Source organism: Amyelois transitella, chromosome 15, assembly GCF_032362555.1.
Source record: "Amyelois transitella isolate CPQ chromosome 15, ilAmyTran1.1, whole genome shotgun sequence".
NCBI classification, from domain to species: Eukaryota; Metazoa; Arthropoda; class Insecta; order Lepidoptera; family Pyralidae; genus Amyelois; species Amyelois transitella.
In genome coordinates, this window is record NC_083518.1 from 7,090,485 (window position 1) to 7,107,453 (window position 16,969).

Sequence of the window (16,969 nt, forward strand, 5' to 3'; positions counted from 1 at the left end):
AGTAATGCGCCTCGAGCCTTGACTACGTACTGCTCTCGGGAATCTTCTGTTGAACGTAGTATGAGAAACATCTACGTCTTGAGAAACATCTTGTTTTGAAATATCACTTAGATTTTCCATGTCAATACTTCGTGCATCCCTTCGTGTCGTGTCCAAATTAATATCACTTATGACAACTGGTAATATAGGATTTTCAACAGTAATCTGATCAATATTATCTCCTTTGTAGATCCACTGAGGCTTTTCGATATCCATTACTTCTCTTAAATTTCGGATCAAAGGCTTTCTTGGTGGCGTGTGCGTTGGTCGATGGATTCGCTTGCAATTTCCCGCGATGAGGAATACCCCCAAAATAAATACAAGTTTTAACATGTTGGATGTGGTTGCTCTGGGTTTTCTTGCGTATAATAAAGCTATGGTAACTGGTATTTATACCTGCCCGAGGAGGAAAAGGTGAAAACGTAAACTTCTGTGAGTTGTTAACGGGAATACCGCAAACAATATGATGCGAATATATTTTTGCGGTAAAAAGGTGGTAAAAGATTTTCATAGAAAATAATTCCTTATATATATCCTACCTAAGTAGATATACCTATTCTTTTTAGGCGATATCGGCTGGCATCTACGGTCACTATTTGAGTCTCAATCCTATCATTGAGCCCTACCTACCCCGTAAGGAAAGACGTTGGTGAGTACCTATATCAAAAGTATTTACGTTTTGATTTTATGGATAAAGTTTGATCAATAAGGAATATTGATGGGTAATTTTAATAAATAACACACGAATGAATTAGAGAAACGTTTAATATTCAACATAATTATTTACACAATAATAATTGTCCACATCGCATACTGAATGACTCATGAACACAACGTAAATCTAAGACTAAGAAACCATTAAAAATAAGATACTGGCTTCACTGGATTTCTTCCTCGAGCAATATACAGCTTCAACAGATAAGCAAGTTACTTTATACTAGTAGACATTTGTTTCTGCTTGTCTAAGGTATTACATATTTATTTTTTATTTTACTTGTGTTCAATTTTATTAATATTTAATTTAACTCATGAAAGTTCTGTTCTCGCTGTTCTGGAATATCTTACGACCAAAAGATATTGTGTGAATTCGGAACGATTGGTTCATGATTGTTTAGATCAACTAAACGTTGGACGATTCAGATATTAGTGGCCTTAAAACTGATTGGTTTCGGGGAGGTAAAACATATTTACATCACCTATAAAAAAAAACCAACCCCCCATACAACCTTTGGGTTTTCATGTGATGTGCTACTAGTATAAAGCCATCGGATATTTACATTAAAAATTCTCAAAAAAAAGCATTTCCATTACATAATACCTACATCTTCTATCATATTCGAGAAAAATTGTGACAGGAAATAAAATATCCATCACCATCGTAAATATGTCGAAAAGGTACTTTTGGTACCCTAAAATTTGGCACAATACATCCACTTTCCCGTGCCCGCGATAAAGGGATAAGTAGGTCGATAAATAATACATTAAGTAATTAACAATCTTCTGTAAAATACAGCAAAATAAGGTAAACAATACAACATCGACAATATAAACCAACATACAAACATGTACTGCTTGGATTGCACAAAAAAAACTAAACAAAAAGCAATTAAATCTCTAGGAGATTACAAAGCTGTAATTATTATAATAATATAATAAGTACATACATAAATGATGTGTATTACAAAAGACAAGAATAAAACTCATTCAAGGTCAATAAAACGTTAAAATCAAAATATATGAATAAAAAACTTGAGATGTTAGTAGCATAATAAGTCTTCGTTGTATGCATTATAACCTTAGTCTATCATTATAATTAGGAATTGTTAAACAACTTTTCATCCAGCAATTTGACAACCAAAAGGTCCCTTTCTTACTGAAAGGCGGGTGGCGGGCGCGAGGTCGTACAAGAGAAATAATATGTCAAAGTAAGTAAATATTCATAGATAGGTACATATGTGTGTTATTTCCATGATGATATGTATTTTTCTATTTACAGTACTAACTAATCTGTTTTTTAACCTTATGCAAATTTCGTTTTTCATTTAAGATATTCCACATTTCTCCCATTTCTAATAGGTATGTAGTGGTGATAGGTCCCTCATCTGGGAACAAATTTATATAAACAACTAGATAACAACCAAAATAAATATTCATTTGTTACAATAACCTTCAGTACTTATAACACAACTCATGTAAATTGAAAAGACCGCGCCCGCCCTTTGCCTCCAATGAATGTGAGATGATAAGTAGTCATAAAATTCACGCCACTCTCAGAGACGGCATTCTAGTGAACCATGTGTCTTGTTTCATCTTTAAGTAGTACGAGTCCCTGGGCGCGGGGGTAGTCAGGGCGTCCTCTAGGACCTTCAGGGCGCTGGTGGGGAGCACCTTGGCGCTGTACTCGGCGGCTTCTCCGGGCATCGTGACTGCGCAGGACGCGGTGGTCGCACTAACGTCCGAACTGGGCGTTTCTGGGCGGCTGCAAAGTGGTTCATTTTGTTAGATTTGGGACAACTTAAGGGGCAGACATAGTTAACAGTCGTGAAACAATTGGAAGGCCTAGTTTACGGTGTAGTTTGCCAGTCCTTCGTCTTAAAGCAGAAACCCCAAATTAAGAATACTTTCGCGCGATTGACGCGAGTGATCGCGGCAATACCTTATTTATAAACGTGGAATGAGAAGCAGCGGGCACGCACTATATTGGGTTTTGATTCCTGAATAGCATGAAATCATGCACTATGTAGATAATTGTAAGTAAGTACTTAATTATTCCTATAGTATTTTATGACATCCAAGGGCAAGAGATGACAGGTCCTATTCTGAAGTGCGAGGAACTTCACGGCATTATTAATTTCCAAGTACCTACCTTAGCGCAACAGCTGATTGATGCATCTAGGAACACGCGAAGTTGAGAAAATACAACTGTGTTCAAAATGCGTCAAAAATCGTCGTAGAATTGTTTGAAAGTCCAAACTTCGAAAGTCATTCTGTCATGAAACAAGTTACCTCGAAGGCTGGCTAGGCGCTACAAGCTGCAAGGGAGGGGCGTAGATCTCTGAAGCCGACAAATCCGGCGCATGCAGCAACACGACGTGCAGTCTGCGCGCGCGCAGGCCCGACCTCAGTGCGCGCGCGGCGCCCCACGTGCCCCAGCGCACAGCGGCGGCGCCCGCGCTCATTTCTCCGGACTCGCCGGTGTCAAGCCTGGACAGGCTGTCGCAGGCTGTGTCTGATGTTAATCCTGAAATTTTTTATTTTTTGGAGGAAATATTAATAAGGATGAAATAATGTATCTGTTCAATTTTCTTTTAATAAGCACTAAGGGCCGTGTGGTTTTTACGCCACTTCGCCTTTTACTATATCCATGGAAAAGAGATGGAGTGGTCCTGTTCGAAAGCACCGGGATGGGAACCACACAATAAGTAAGGTATTGAAGTATCCTTAATTCAAAAAAAAGGTTTATGTTCTTGAAAAATATAATATTTACCAATATAGAAGAGTCGGCCAGCGTTGGGGTGGTCAGCGGCGGCGGCGGCGAGCAACGGTGAGAACGTTCTTGCTACGCGCAACGCCCCGAGAACATTGCCGCGCAACGCGCTTTCCCAACATGGCGCCCCGCCTCGTCCACTGCTGCCTGCCGTGTTTATTACTGCCCAAATACCTGGAATTATAATTTAAGTCGATATTAATAAAAAGTGCGTACTGTAGGCATGCTTTTCCGTAACTGCAACAAAATGAACGTGATCCTGATATGACTTCAAGTTTTGATTTAAATCACTCATTGGGTTGCTTTAAGATGAAAATGAGGACTGTGCAATAATCAATCATCAAAAATTAAACTAGAGAATTATATAAAACTCAAAATATATCATTGAGTAGATATTTATTTTGATTTTGAGATATTTTGCAAGTCTAATTTTGATTAAAAAAATAAACAGCGCCATCTTTTTGTACGTAAGCTAATTAACTTGTCAGAAATTTGATTGATGCCTACTAAAGTGGCTACGAACGCGGCGGATGCGAGTAACAATTTTACAAAGTAACCTATAGATGGCGTTACTTGTAGTTCAATTTAAATGATTTGTAAGTTGATTGATGTAAGCTTATAGTTATTAATTATACATATATTTTTGTTTGAATGTTGAATTAGTAAATCGATACATTCATTAGATTAAATAAATAGATTGTGATTCTTTAAATACTGAATTATCAGAACCTTAAATTTGCCCGCTTCTCACAAGCACTGCTGGTGTAGTGGTATCATGCAAGATTCCCATTCTTGCGACCCGGGTTCGATTCCCGGGCAGTGCACGCTTTTTTTATTTATTGTTTTTGAATAAGTTTTTGAATTGAAGGTAATATTGACGTATCAATTGTGTCAAAATTATATGAGATGTTAAAGTAATTGTAATGTTTATGAATACCTATTAGAAGTAAGGGGTTTGTACATAAATAATATTCAACTTTTCTAACAAGGATAGTCAATAGTCATTGCGAGTGTTACGAAGGAAGTCGAGCAAGACCATAATTCAACAAGTAACTGACTATTAATTAAAATGGTGGATGTGAAGAATCAATGCGTTTCTAATTGATTTATAAGCGATTAGAAAATTATGGTGTGTCATCAAATGAAGAGCATGAATGAGCAGGTCTGTAAATTACGGTTTGTATTTCAAAAAGGTAAGTGCTAACGGAGTTTAAGTTTTTAGTTTAAATTCAAAAAGAGGGGTAAGAAAACCCCCAAGTTATATTTATTTATTTAAAGTTTATTGTACAAAATACAAATGTATAGCACAATTGGCGGACTTAACGCAAGAAGCATTATCTACTAGTCAACCATTGGGTCTGACGGAGAACTTTATGTTTAAACTAAATAAATATAAAATACCTACACAATAGGTATACAAAATAAATAATTATTATAAACATATATAAAAACTACAATAAATAAACAATATACATAAATAACTATGTGCAGCGGTTACCGAAATGAGTGAAAAAGCTTATAGGTTTTAAATACCCTAGAGACTCAAAAGAAACCTGTATACCTGCGATTTGAAACTAGAACGATTTCTCACATACAGTCGTACTAGAGGCCGCCTGCGAAATGCTAGAAATCTGGGATAAAAAGTAGCCCATGTCTTTAGCTACCCACATACCAAATTTCATTGTAATCGGTTCAGTAGTTTTTGCGGGAAAGAGTAAGAAACATCCATACTGACATACAAACTTTCACATTTATAATATTGGTAGGATGTAGAAGTTCGAGTTTCAAATTCTGCCACTGACTAAACAAATAATTGATAGATACATACAACAGTAGGTACATATATGAAATAGACTTTAAAATGGTATAAAAATGCTAATCGTGTATATTTTAGTTCATAAATTCTAGGCCAAGGTCCAAGTGTAGATTTTCCGACAGCTTACATCAACGATAATCATGCTGACATCATAAATAACTATAGTTTAATGTCATAATAAGCTACAGTGTATATACAGCCTATTGTATCTACTAGGTGTAATACGAAGCCTACTGACAAAGGTTAGTTCTAAATGAGACGATATTTTATGATATTCATATATGCAAGAAATTGTATAGACAAAATGAAAAAGAATGTACCTAGATATAAAACGGGGACAATGATGATGATTAGCTCAATCGTTATCATGTTTTTCCATCGAATTCGATCTTTCATTTTTTGGAATTTTTTATAAATAAGAAGTGATTCTTCTAGGTGGGTTTCGAGTTTTAGGTACTAAGGTGTCTTCTGTTGTATTTGCACAAACGGTAAGACAATTTTCAAACCAGTCTTTCGAATTGTCAAAATTCACCATGATGTCCCAGAGCATTCGAATACCGTGCTGCGTAACAGCTTCTATTTCTACCGCATCTTTTAAGAATTGTCTTAACTCACCATGTTCCCCAGCGGGCAAATGCTGCGCTGTCGCCCTGGCGGCTTCCTCCAGCAAGTCTTCTCTGGCCACGTCGAGCTCCAAGGTCACCAGGCGTGGTGGGGGCTGGTCCTCAGGTGTAGAGGCTACATGGGCTTGAAGCCAGGACTCAGCGAGGCGCGCCCCTAGGCCGCCTTGTCTACAGCCCGCGATCACCCGCCAACCACGACCGCTGAGGTATGTTGCTATCTGTAGAAGAAGGTTGGGGTTTGTCTCTTTGCCTATAACCAGTATACAATGGTCAACCAACTTGTCAGTAAACAACTCAGACCATGGGCTTCTACGTGGACTATATTTACGTTCAAGTCGTACACTTATTAGCTAATAAAACTATTAATTGAAATAAGAAATGAATGGAGTACTCTCCACTTAATTCCACTTCTAAGACCAACTCCTACTTATGAGGAAAAGTACCTGCAAGCCCAGGGCAGTATCCACAGATGTAACCAGCACAGTTTTAGCGCTATCCACGGGCAGCACCTCAGCTACCCTGACTTTCCTCAACAAATACAGCAGCAGAGCTCCCACGATGGAACACAGAGCAGCGAGCTGCAGCCCGAGAGACAACCACGTTAGCGGATCCATCGCTTTACTGGTTGACCATTATTCTGGTTACTGTAACAATAGAAAGTTGTATTTAATAAAGTAATAAGTCCCCGCGAAAGGTCGTATCAGGTCACAGGGAATCTGAACCGCCGAGCTTCCATAAAGAGAGTTAAAAATGTGGATGAAGCGAAAGAAGTATGAAGGGATCGTGGCAAGTGGACAGATGTGGTCTCTTGACTGACATATGAACGGACATCTCAAAAATAAATCATAGTACCTATGTATAATTGTATACAGCTTAGGTACTTATTTGTGACTTTTAAGTCGATAGGTTATCTTGGATCTTGTGCACTGCCCTTTATATATTTGGGCTTTGATTTACTGCCCTTAAATTGTATGAGGATTCGACATTCGTTTTACGTCTAGATTAACTGGCTAACAAAACTAGAATATAAAAATGTGAAAATTTGTCTAAATCTACGTAAGTAGGTAACATATGTTAAATTTATATATCTGTTTCAGTTGAACAATGTGAAATAAACTTTAGTAGGTAAATCTCATGAGTTAGTTTCCGATGTGTGGCCACAGTTTCAGTAAATCCCTTGTAATCTCTTGCTAGGGGTGTTTACCAAATCCATTGCGTCGTTCACCTGTTGTTCCTTCCATTGCAATGTTTTACTGACTAACGGAGCTATGTTTGTTAACAGTGACATGCTTAGACATTTTGAATTGAAAGACTCGTCTGTATTACGAATATTATGAAATTAAGAATTTTGTGTAGGATAGCATTAACTATATACATACATATAATTACGTCTGCAGCGGGACCGATGGTTTAAGAATTATCTACTCCTAAATTTGGACTTCCACGTTTAGAGATCACGGCCTTATTAGAGCATTATCGTCTCTTATGATATACTGTACAAAAATGATGGAGTGGTCATAATTTTAACCAAAATGGTGGTGGTGATAATTTTATGACAGCAAAAACTGACAAGCGAAATTAATAAATATACGGGACAAATTACACAGATCATGCAAAATAATGTAGCGAGGAGCTAAAGGTAAATGTGGTTATTGTCTAACACTTAAACGTATAGATTTTTTACTACGCTTTTATTCTTAAATACATTCATTATTGTATAGGAGATATATTCATACGGAAAGTGATTGTTCCATACCTACACGTAATGGCTCAATTAAATTTCAACAATGCCGGCTGTAGCATGTTCTTACGCGCTATTTGCATTAGAATAATTAGCTGGACAACACACATCTGCACACAGTTTTATTCAAATTATTTATGTATAACTGTTAGTAAAAATACTCCTTAAATAATAAAACAATTACTTGAATTAACATTTCAGTGATAAAAAAGGTATATAGAAAAGAAGAAATTAAATTTTGCCTGCTTCCACGTTAGGATTAACAAGACGATAAGAAAGGCTTAATAAATTAGCACAGTTGAAATCTTTTAGTTGCGAGAGATTAGAAAAACTCCACGCAAAAGTAGTTGTACAATTTCGCTAATCTTACTCTCTGAACTTTCTCTGATTGGTCTGTGTCTTGGCTGTTTATCTATATAAGTATTTATTATAAAATATAGTATCGTTAAGCTAGAATCACGCAACAGAAGAAACGAACTAGAGGCTAACTCGTGACATCAACATCTGTGTAATCTATCCCTTAAAAATCTGAACTCTAAAAACCAAAGACACATTTTAAAATAACAAAGAAGATTTAAGAAATAAGAAATAAGGTCACCTAAATGTCATTTTAGACCCTCATCGTTGCGCTGGAAGACAGGTAGGTAAGTATAAATAATTGAGCACTGCATGTTGCATTTTCTGCTCTTACGCATACAAAGCAAAGTTGAAATAAGAACATATTTTATAGCAATATTTGACTTGACATTGTGAGAGAATGCATAATTAAATAGTTAATTAACATATTTACAACATAAACTAATAAGAACTTAACTCTGTTTTGTCTTTTTGTTAGCTTTTCACTCTGTTACGTCTGAAACAAATTCGACAAGTCATAAATACGAGTATGTTGTTGATTTTTTAAACATTGGACGCAATACATTTGGCCTTACAATCATTTTACACCAGCATTGTAAAAATAAAAGAGAGATTCATAATAAGTACTTTTGTAAAGTCGCGGACAAAATCTTGAATGCCCGGGAAAAAAAATTGAAATATTGTAAATTCGTAACTTGTAACAAAGTCAGGTGAAAAAAATTAGTTTGTAACTGCAGTATCTTATACCTAATATATAAATTGACATCAATTTTACAGATGCAATCAGAATAATTTAGGAAGGAAAGACATAATGACAGTGTTGCTTATTGTGTATTGTTTAATTGTTATTATATTGTTAATCGGAGTGTATCAGAAAAACACAAATGTGATTTGTAAATCGAAAAGAAGACTTGACGGGAAGACCACTATTGTTACAGGAGGGACTTCAGGTATGGGGTTGGAAATAGCCAAAGACTTCGCCCTTAGAGGGGCCAGAGTCATCGTCGCCTGCCCCTTTGAAGACGAGGGTAACGCCGCTCAAGAACTGATCATCCAATATTCTGGTAACCAAAATGTACAATTCCAATATTTGGATTTATCTTCATTTGCTTCTGTGAGGAAATTCGCAACAAGAATAATTGAACAGGAACCTAAGTTACATATACTAGTCAACAACGCGGGTGTGGCTGTAGGAAATTCGAGAACAAATGATGAATTCAATTCAGTTATGCAAATCAACTATTTCGGCACAGTTTTGCTAACTCTTCTCCTTCTACCACTTCTAGAACAATCTGGTGAGACTGACGAACCCAGTAGGATTGTCAACACCGCGTCCTTCACACATCTTGTAGGAAAAATCAACTATGACGGTTGGAAGAAGACTGGTGTAGCTCTGTCACACTACGCTAACAGTAAACTGTGCATTATTTTATTCACGTATGAATTAGCTAAGAGGTTGATGACATCAAGAGTAATTGTGAATGCCGCAGATCCCGGGATCGCCAGCACACGACTACACAAAGACTGCACAAACACAATTATTGGACCAATTTTGATGTTATTTATAGCTATATTCTTAAAAGACGCCTTTGAGGGTTCTCAAACCGCGATACATATTGCTGTGTGTGAGAGCACTCGTAAACAAAATGGGCAGTACTTTTTTAACTGCAAAATTACAAGGAAATCTAAATTACCATGGTACCATGACGATAAAACTACTGAAATGTTGTGGGATAAAACCATGGATGTAATAAAGTTTGAAAATAATTACAAGGGAAAGAATATTTTATCTAAATATTAATAAAGAACAAATAAACTTTATCGTGTATTTTTAAAGTTCCTGTTGCCATTGCTACCAACTCACAGTTAAAATTTGTATAGGCAGTACCCGAGGAAGGATGAAGCTTTGAACAACAAATTATTTTAAATGTTCACTTAATTAAGTTATTTCATGTGTACATAGTAGGTACTAGTACATTTTTAAATAAGCTTACACTTACAATCACAACCCTATTAAAAAAACAATAGTTTTAGCGCGGATGTGGTGAGATTTCACTGCGGCAATCGAAGTCATTACGAGGAAAGTCCTTCTCTCCAACAACCGATTACGACTATTACAGTTTGCAATGTTAGCAATGAATGTAACAATATATTAGTAGAGCTCGGTTAGAAAAGTGTTTTAGTTACATAGAAACAGGTAATAATGATTTTCTGTTGTCCCTAATGTATTGTGACTTCGATTTTCTTCTGTGTTAAAAAATGTGTCATTGAAAATCTTTCTTTGTAAGTAAATATCTTAAAGAATAAGGTCTTTATACGCCACTTTTCCAATCTTACCTACTTATGAAAAAAAAACCAATTAGTTTTCCTTGATTTTTCTTAAAATTTCAAAACTCTGATCAAAACTCGAATATCATCAAAGTATCAAAGTATTAAGTATAAAACTACTAGTCTTATCACGTTATCAGCCATTATCGTTACACAAGTTTGATTCGAACAAAAAAGTAAGTATTCAACTATCTTCCCAGCAATCATCACTTAATCTCATTACGTGTTGTGATCCAACGTATAGACGAACAAAAACGTGGGAGTGACATTGTTTTTGTGTATGAAGATCACGGCCGTACGCCAGAACGTGTTTCAAGATGTTATTATCGAACTTTTTATCGGGCAATATTGATATCTCCTGGTGACACAGATTCGATATATGTATGTGAGTGGTGGATACCAAATTGCCGGTACTTAACCAAAAACGGAATACTTACATACTAAGAACTTAAACAAAGATAACAACAAATAGCCTTCAAGCTCTACGGTGACCAGATTATCCAGGTATCCACTTAATTTTATAAAAAAGGACTTATTATTTTTAAATGGGTAGTATAAATTTAATAGCAATCTTGCTGGATTGGTACATAAAATTATATTGCAAGTGAATGTTGGTAAATACTAGTTTGGGATAAAACAGACCACATATTATCGGTACTGCATTTTATCCCAGTTTAGACCGCTCGTAAAACTGTTCTTCACAAGACTTCATTATATTTAACTTAAAGACTACTCTATATTGAAGGAATAAAGTTGAGATTGCAGTATAACAAGACGAAAAGGATGTGCAGTTTATAACAGGCCTCTTATGTTGCCAAGTTCTAAAATCTATAATTAATTGAAGACAAGAGTTTAGCTAGCACTCACATGGCCTAACGTTAAAGTTGGCTAATTATTGAATTTGTGATAATGTTGCTAAGGGAAAAAAATGGTAAAAATATTTAAATTAGTAATTCATATAATAAACAATTAACAACAGACTTACTTTAGAAATCAAAAACGATTGATGAAATGAAAGAGTTGATTTACTTTTTTGTTCACGGTAGAATAGGACGTTTTAATATCGTATTGTTAATATCGAAAGAGGCAAATTTGGAAGCACGTATTTATCACTAAATGATTTATAAACGAACTCTATTTAATTAATTTGAGAATGCAATTAGGTATACGTTAATAATGATGGGAAAATGCTATTCTATAAATATATAATTTTTTTGAAATTATTTTATTGTAAGTCTAGCAAAAGGTCTGGTCAAGAGCAGCCGAAACCGACGAGCTTGCATGAATACAGTTATGAATGTGGATGAAGCGAAAGAAGTACCCAAGCAGGGATCGTGGCAAGTGGAAAGATATTTGGTCTCTGCCTACCCCTCCGAGAAAGAGTCGTGATTTATGTATATATGTATGTATGAAATCCTGCACATTACTAGATTCAGCTGTATCTGCTGCACAATGGTTGCGCCACACTAAAATTAGCTCATTGCCTTTTATCCGTTTTGCAATAACTTCAGTGACATGTGTGGACTCTGGCAGTCCGTTGGCTGGATTATTTTAGCAGGCATTAGTAATCAGTGGGCTTGACGGAAATCCGCCGACTAAACATACACACACTCTGTCAAATCGGGCACATTATGTGCCATTCACTCCAGGACCAAGTAATATAGCGTAAATTTTTTGTGAGTGTCATATTGCAGGATGGATTACGATTTATGAGATGGGCTAAGATAGATGTCACTATTTATATGTATGAGATTATTATTGAGTATGATTGATTGACTGATGAATGTACTGTTACGGTTAAATTTATTTGAAAATCTATTTCAAAAATATGTAACATGTTGATTTAGATTTATAGAATTCTGAGAACAATGAATGAATTCTAATTTCGATGTTTTAAACAGTCCAATGGCTTAATTATTGTTCTTTACTACCTAAAACTTAATATTTGCTTGATTACTCTTTCCTTCATTTCTGGACATAAAATTCAAATCGCAAACATTGTGACGAGAAAATAATTATTACACTATTTGGTATTGTTTGCGCTGGCGCAGTCACGCGACGATTGTCTGAGTCTGCCTCAATGCCGGAATGCGGTGCTTTGTCATTTACGAGTATACTAGACAATCACTGTTTACTATTGTATTGTAATGCTTCGCTATGATCTTCATTCATACATTTCTTATTAAAGATAAATCGATATAGATTGTGATAAACCTTGTATTAAGGGACCTAACTCTTTGCGTGGTTTATGAGAACTCAAAACCAAACGTAGCATAAACTTTTGTTTGTCCGAGTGTGTGTGTTTAGGAAATTGTAGATATTTTTTTAGTTTTTAACCTTTTGTCAACAAAGGAATTGTTGAGGAAGAGGCGTGATTTTAAGTCTGTTCTGTAAAAAAAAAAACTCAAATCGGAAAAACAATGAAAAATATAAAATAACAATCTCTAATCATCAAAAATGTAAGTAATATCTTGATGTCGATTCGTGTCAAAATACTCAAACTTTCAAGGACTTCACGAAGAAGAAATAAATATGACGGAAAGCGGGGCTCTGAAGAAAATATATAAAATGGCAAAGGGACTAGAGAAAAAAGTTATTGCAGAGGACTACCTGTAACTTTGAAACCCGCATCTTATGATTTTGTTACATATTTGTGATGTAATAGTACCTTATTCTGGAACGAATCTTTCTAATACCGCGAAAATAAAAATGAGCATTGTGTAAGTTACTACTTACAAAAGGCGTGAAGTAGCGTACATTGCCTTTTGTAGGAAATCTCTTTGTATTGGTTATTTGGTAATGTTTCTTCACATTCGTTAATGACTAAATAATAGTACCTACCTAAATACTTAAAACTGTATTGTTAAAGAAAAATATTTTTTTAAAGAATAAATGTTCTGTACAAAATTTATTACAACTGTCCTAACTTACAATATATTTTATAGAATTTTTTTCTCCAAAAGCCACGTACCTATCCGCTTCTGTATTCCCCTAGTTTTAAGTACTCCGTAGTCAAATGACAGAAACATAGAACCATTAAGTTTCGCCATGTCCGTCTGTCCGTCCGACAAGCACTTGGTTGATTTTTTATTGTTCAGTTCAGGATCGGTAAAATATGTTTATTTTCTATTATTTTCCATGTCACTGACTATCCCACTAGACTCTACGGTCAATACGGTCTTTTAACCGCAACAGCAATTTTTGGTTTTCTTTTTATTCTACGGATAGACTTATATTATAAATGCAAAAGTAAGCTTTTTTGTTGGTTACTTTTCTACAGCTAAACTTCTGAACCAATCTTCAGGAAATTTTTCATACATAGGACATAGGGCACCGAACATGCGGGCGGAGCCGCGGGCGAATGCTAGTAGTTACATAAATAATTCCTGAAAATATTACTCAGGCTTTCGTGTTGCCTTGTAACGTAATAAAATTGAAAGTGTTTTATAACTAGCCGCTAGCCGTTTCATATCTACGTGCGATCGCCTCGCCGTTCTAAAACAATTACCTAACATATAAATTGCATTGCTTTGCGCCTGCGCATCTCGCGCGTAACCCTCGCGTCGTTTGTTTAGATTGGCAGTTTCACTTTTGGTAAATAAGTTAAAAAAAGAACGAACGCATCCGCTGACTCATAGGTAGGTAGGGTAGGTAATATGGTGCTTTTTCGTGATTTCGTGGCATTAATCAAAAGTTTATTATTTTTTATTGCTACATTTGACGTTAGATAAATATTTTCGCCATCAATTTTATATGAAGTATGATAAGTTAATCATAGCAAACCGAAATAAATATTTCTAAAATAATTATTAACGCTTAGATAATCTTTAAACTTTACAATTTTACAGATTAGATTTACATATACTTAAAGGTACATTGTACGTTTTTGTTGTATCTACAGTATATAGGCGATGTAATTAGTGTGTTATTGAACAAATAAAATATTTCTCTATTTATCTTTATTAATGCAGCATTTTATTGAATCAGAATATGCGGCGAGTGGGCGGTAATTATTCAATTACCCAATGTGTGAACCAACGCTGAGCGGTAACTGACCGTGGCCGGGGGCACAAATTGTGTTTCGTGTTACATTACAATTACTTCAATTATAATTACAACCCTTGTTTTGTTAATGGGAAATTATAAAGTTTGAAACGAGAATTTTTTGCGGTAACCCGAACGTCATGTTGTTTGCGCTGTAATATTTTTTCAGAATGTGTGTTTGGTGTGGATTATTGATTATTTAATTGTTCGTGTACAAGCATGTTTGTTGGAAAGTGTTACAATATCGGATTTAATGATTTTGGAGGTCCTTCTTCATTACCAATGTCCTGAAAAGAAGAAGAGATTTCTATGTCTTTAAATTCCATTAAAATTATATGGAATATGAAAGACATATAAATATTTTCTTCTTTGTCGTTTTGCTCTTGCCATAGGAATGTTTAAAATCCATTAATCTAGTTAAAATAGTTCAAAGTTATGAATATGTCATCAAGCAGCAATATTCGTATGCTAATTGATAATTCTATCCAAAATATTAATATGTATGTCTACACACCGATTTTATTCTTTTAAAATGTCATAAGAACTATTCTATTTTTGTTTTTCTTAAAATATATCGACATATTCTTATTTCGATATAATCATACTCTGTTTTGATTGAAACCATGTCATGAGCATACTTAATCACCACTTATAGTTAAAAAATACCTTTGAATTCAGATAGAAAATGGCAATAAATATACAGTAGAAATTTTTTGGGTCCTTCACTTTCTTGACTTTCACTTGCGCAGGCGCACCTATCAGCCTAACAACTACAATAGCAGCGTATTACGACATAGCTATAAACTACGACATTGTAAGGTATTGTGTACCATCTGTAATTATAATATAATAATAACGAGTATAAACAATGATATGATATACTGGTCTGCTAAGAAGGATTTTATAACGTTACGCTTTCCATATTATGAGAAAAATGTAGTTACCAATCTCGTTTTGCAAATGGAATCTGAATTGGATATTTCAGGTCTTTTACACGAAGCGACTCCAATCTGACCTCCATTACCACATCCAGTTGAATTGCAGGTTTGTTTACGAAGTTTTCCTTCATCGTAGACGCATCCCCACCCGTATTAAAACTAAGATATAGATATTAATTTCGACCACTAATAACAAAAGGTGATGTAACGATGCTTTCTCCTAACAGTTTGGCGACCGTATTTGGTGGGAAAGTTATATGTGATACCTACACAAATAAAATATAATAGTAACTCATTAAATAGAATGATATGATAATGATGCATGATTGAACTCGAACTGACGGTGCGCAGTAAAACTACTTGACTCAAAATTTCTCCGTGAACTTCATAAGAGGCAACATGGAGGCAATTTAAGAAAATAAAAGCTAAAATAACGAACAATAATTAAAACGATGAAAGGTACTTGATAGCTATTAAAATCAGTAATCTTGGCCAATCACATCCAGGGTACACAGCTAGGCGTAAGTAGGTACCTACACATTCTCCAATTTTATTTTATTGTTTGGTCTGCTTTATGATTTGTCTCTCTGATATCGAACCAGATCATTAGAGAAATAAAAAACGCAGCGTGCGTTCCGTTTTCTACAAATAAAATAATGATATCTGATAGTAAAGAGACATCGGTGCGCGTCACCGTGGCGAAACGCCATCCTTCCTCGTGTAGAGAGTGCGGTTCATTGACCTTGGGGTAAGCGCCCTCCACGTGGGTGGACGAGGATACTGAAGAATAGCGTATGTAGGACTATAAGTACCTACATACTAAATATTACAGAATCGATTTCGCGTAGACTAGTATAACTTATAAATAGATAGAGGACTCGCTTCGGATAAAGACTGATGATAAACGAAAATTCTTAAGCCCAACAGCTGAACGTGGCCTTTCAGCCTTTACAAGACTGTTGACTGACTGAAATACTCTATTTTTAGTACTTGCTACTTTATTAGTACTATTTTTTATTTGAAGCACGATATTATGCAAAATTGTAATACCTATAATAAACCAATTGTCGGCATATTGTGATTTTTGGTATATATAATCAATCATACAGACTGAGCTAGGATGACACCTTTATTTACCTTTATGACTCTAAAATCTAAGGCGACTAAGGGATAAACTTGGGATTCTTTTTTTTTTAGAGCTGGCAACCTGTTATTTGAATCTCAATTCTATTATTAAGCCTTACAGCTGAACGTGGCCTATTAGTCTCTTCAGGACTGCTGGCTCTGTCTACCGCGCAAGGGATATAAACGTGATTATATGAATTAATTAACGACGATTATGTAAGTAAATATTTTCCTACGTGAAAGTAATAACCTATTAGTTAGGTAATTAAGGTCATGAATATGTATCAGCAGTTGATTACTGATCAAACAATGCTGATTTACTTATCGCCTTTAAATGGGGTAAAACAGTATATGATAACAGACTTAAGTGCGGTCAGCTGAATAATTATATAGAATGGAATCGAGTGGAATTATAGATCAGAAGACAAGTTATGATGAGTGGAAAGCGCGTGTTATGTTGGCGATTAGTGT

At 35.3% G+C, this 16,969-nt stretch overlaps 2 protein-coding genes and 1 non-coding gene across 4 annotated transcripts in view; 2 read left to right on the forward strand and 1 right to left on the reverse strand.

Annotated features, from left to right (window-relative positions):
• Positions 1-806: 806 nt before the first annotated feature.
• Positions 807-16,969, reverse strand: part of LOC106139518 (uncharacterized) — a 180,660-nt gene continuing 164,497 nt past the window's right edge. For both annotated transcript variants that reach the window (XM_060948245.1, XM_060948244.1), the window contains 5 exons: positions 6,409-6,609; positions 5,958-6,183; positions 3,527-3,700; positions 3,046-3,280; positions 807-2,518 (listed from right to left, as the gene is read on the reverse strand). In XM_060948245.1, coding sequence (XP_060804228.1) covers positions 2,299-2,518; positions 3,046-3,280; positions 3,527-3,700; positions 5,958-6,183; positions 6,409-6,579 — 1,026 coding nt within the window. In that variant the 5' untranslated portion in view covers positions 6,580-6,609 and the 3' untranslated portion in view covers positions 807-2,298. The remainder of the gene's footprint in view (positions 2,519-3,045; positions 3,281-3,526; positions 3,701-5,957; positions 6,184-6,408; positions 6,610-16,969) is intronic.
• On the forward strand, positions 4,280-4,350 carry Trnag-ccc (transfer RNA glycine (anticodon CCC)). The gene has a single exon. It is a non-coding gene; the product is annotated as a tRNA-Gly (tRNA).
• On the forward strand, positions 8,857-10,255 carry LOC106141665 (retinol dehydrogenase 12-like). Its single transcript, XM_060948184.1, has 2 exons — positions 8,857-9,127; positions 9,350-10,255. Exons 1-2 carry the CDS (start codon positions 8,875-8,877, stop codon positions 9,862-9,864), a joined length of 768 nt encoding a protein of 255 aa, XP_060804167.1. The 5' UTR covers positions 8,857-8,874; the 3' UTR covers positions 9,865-10,255.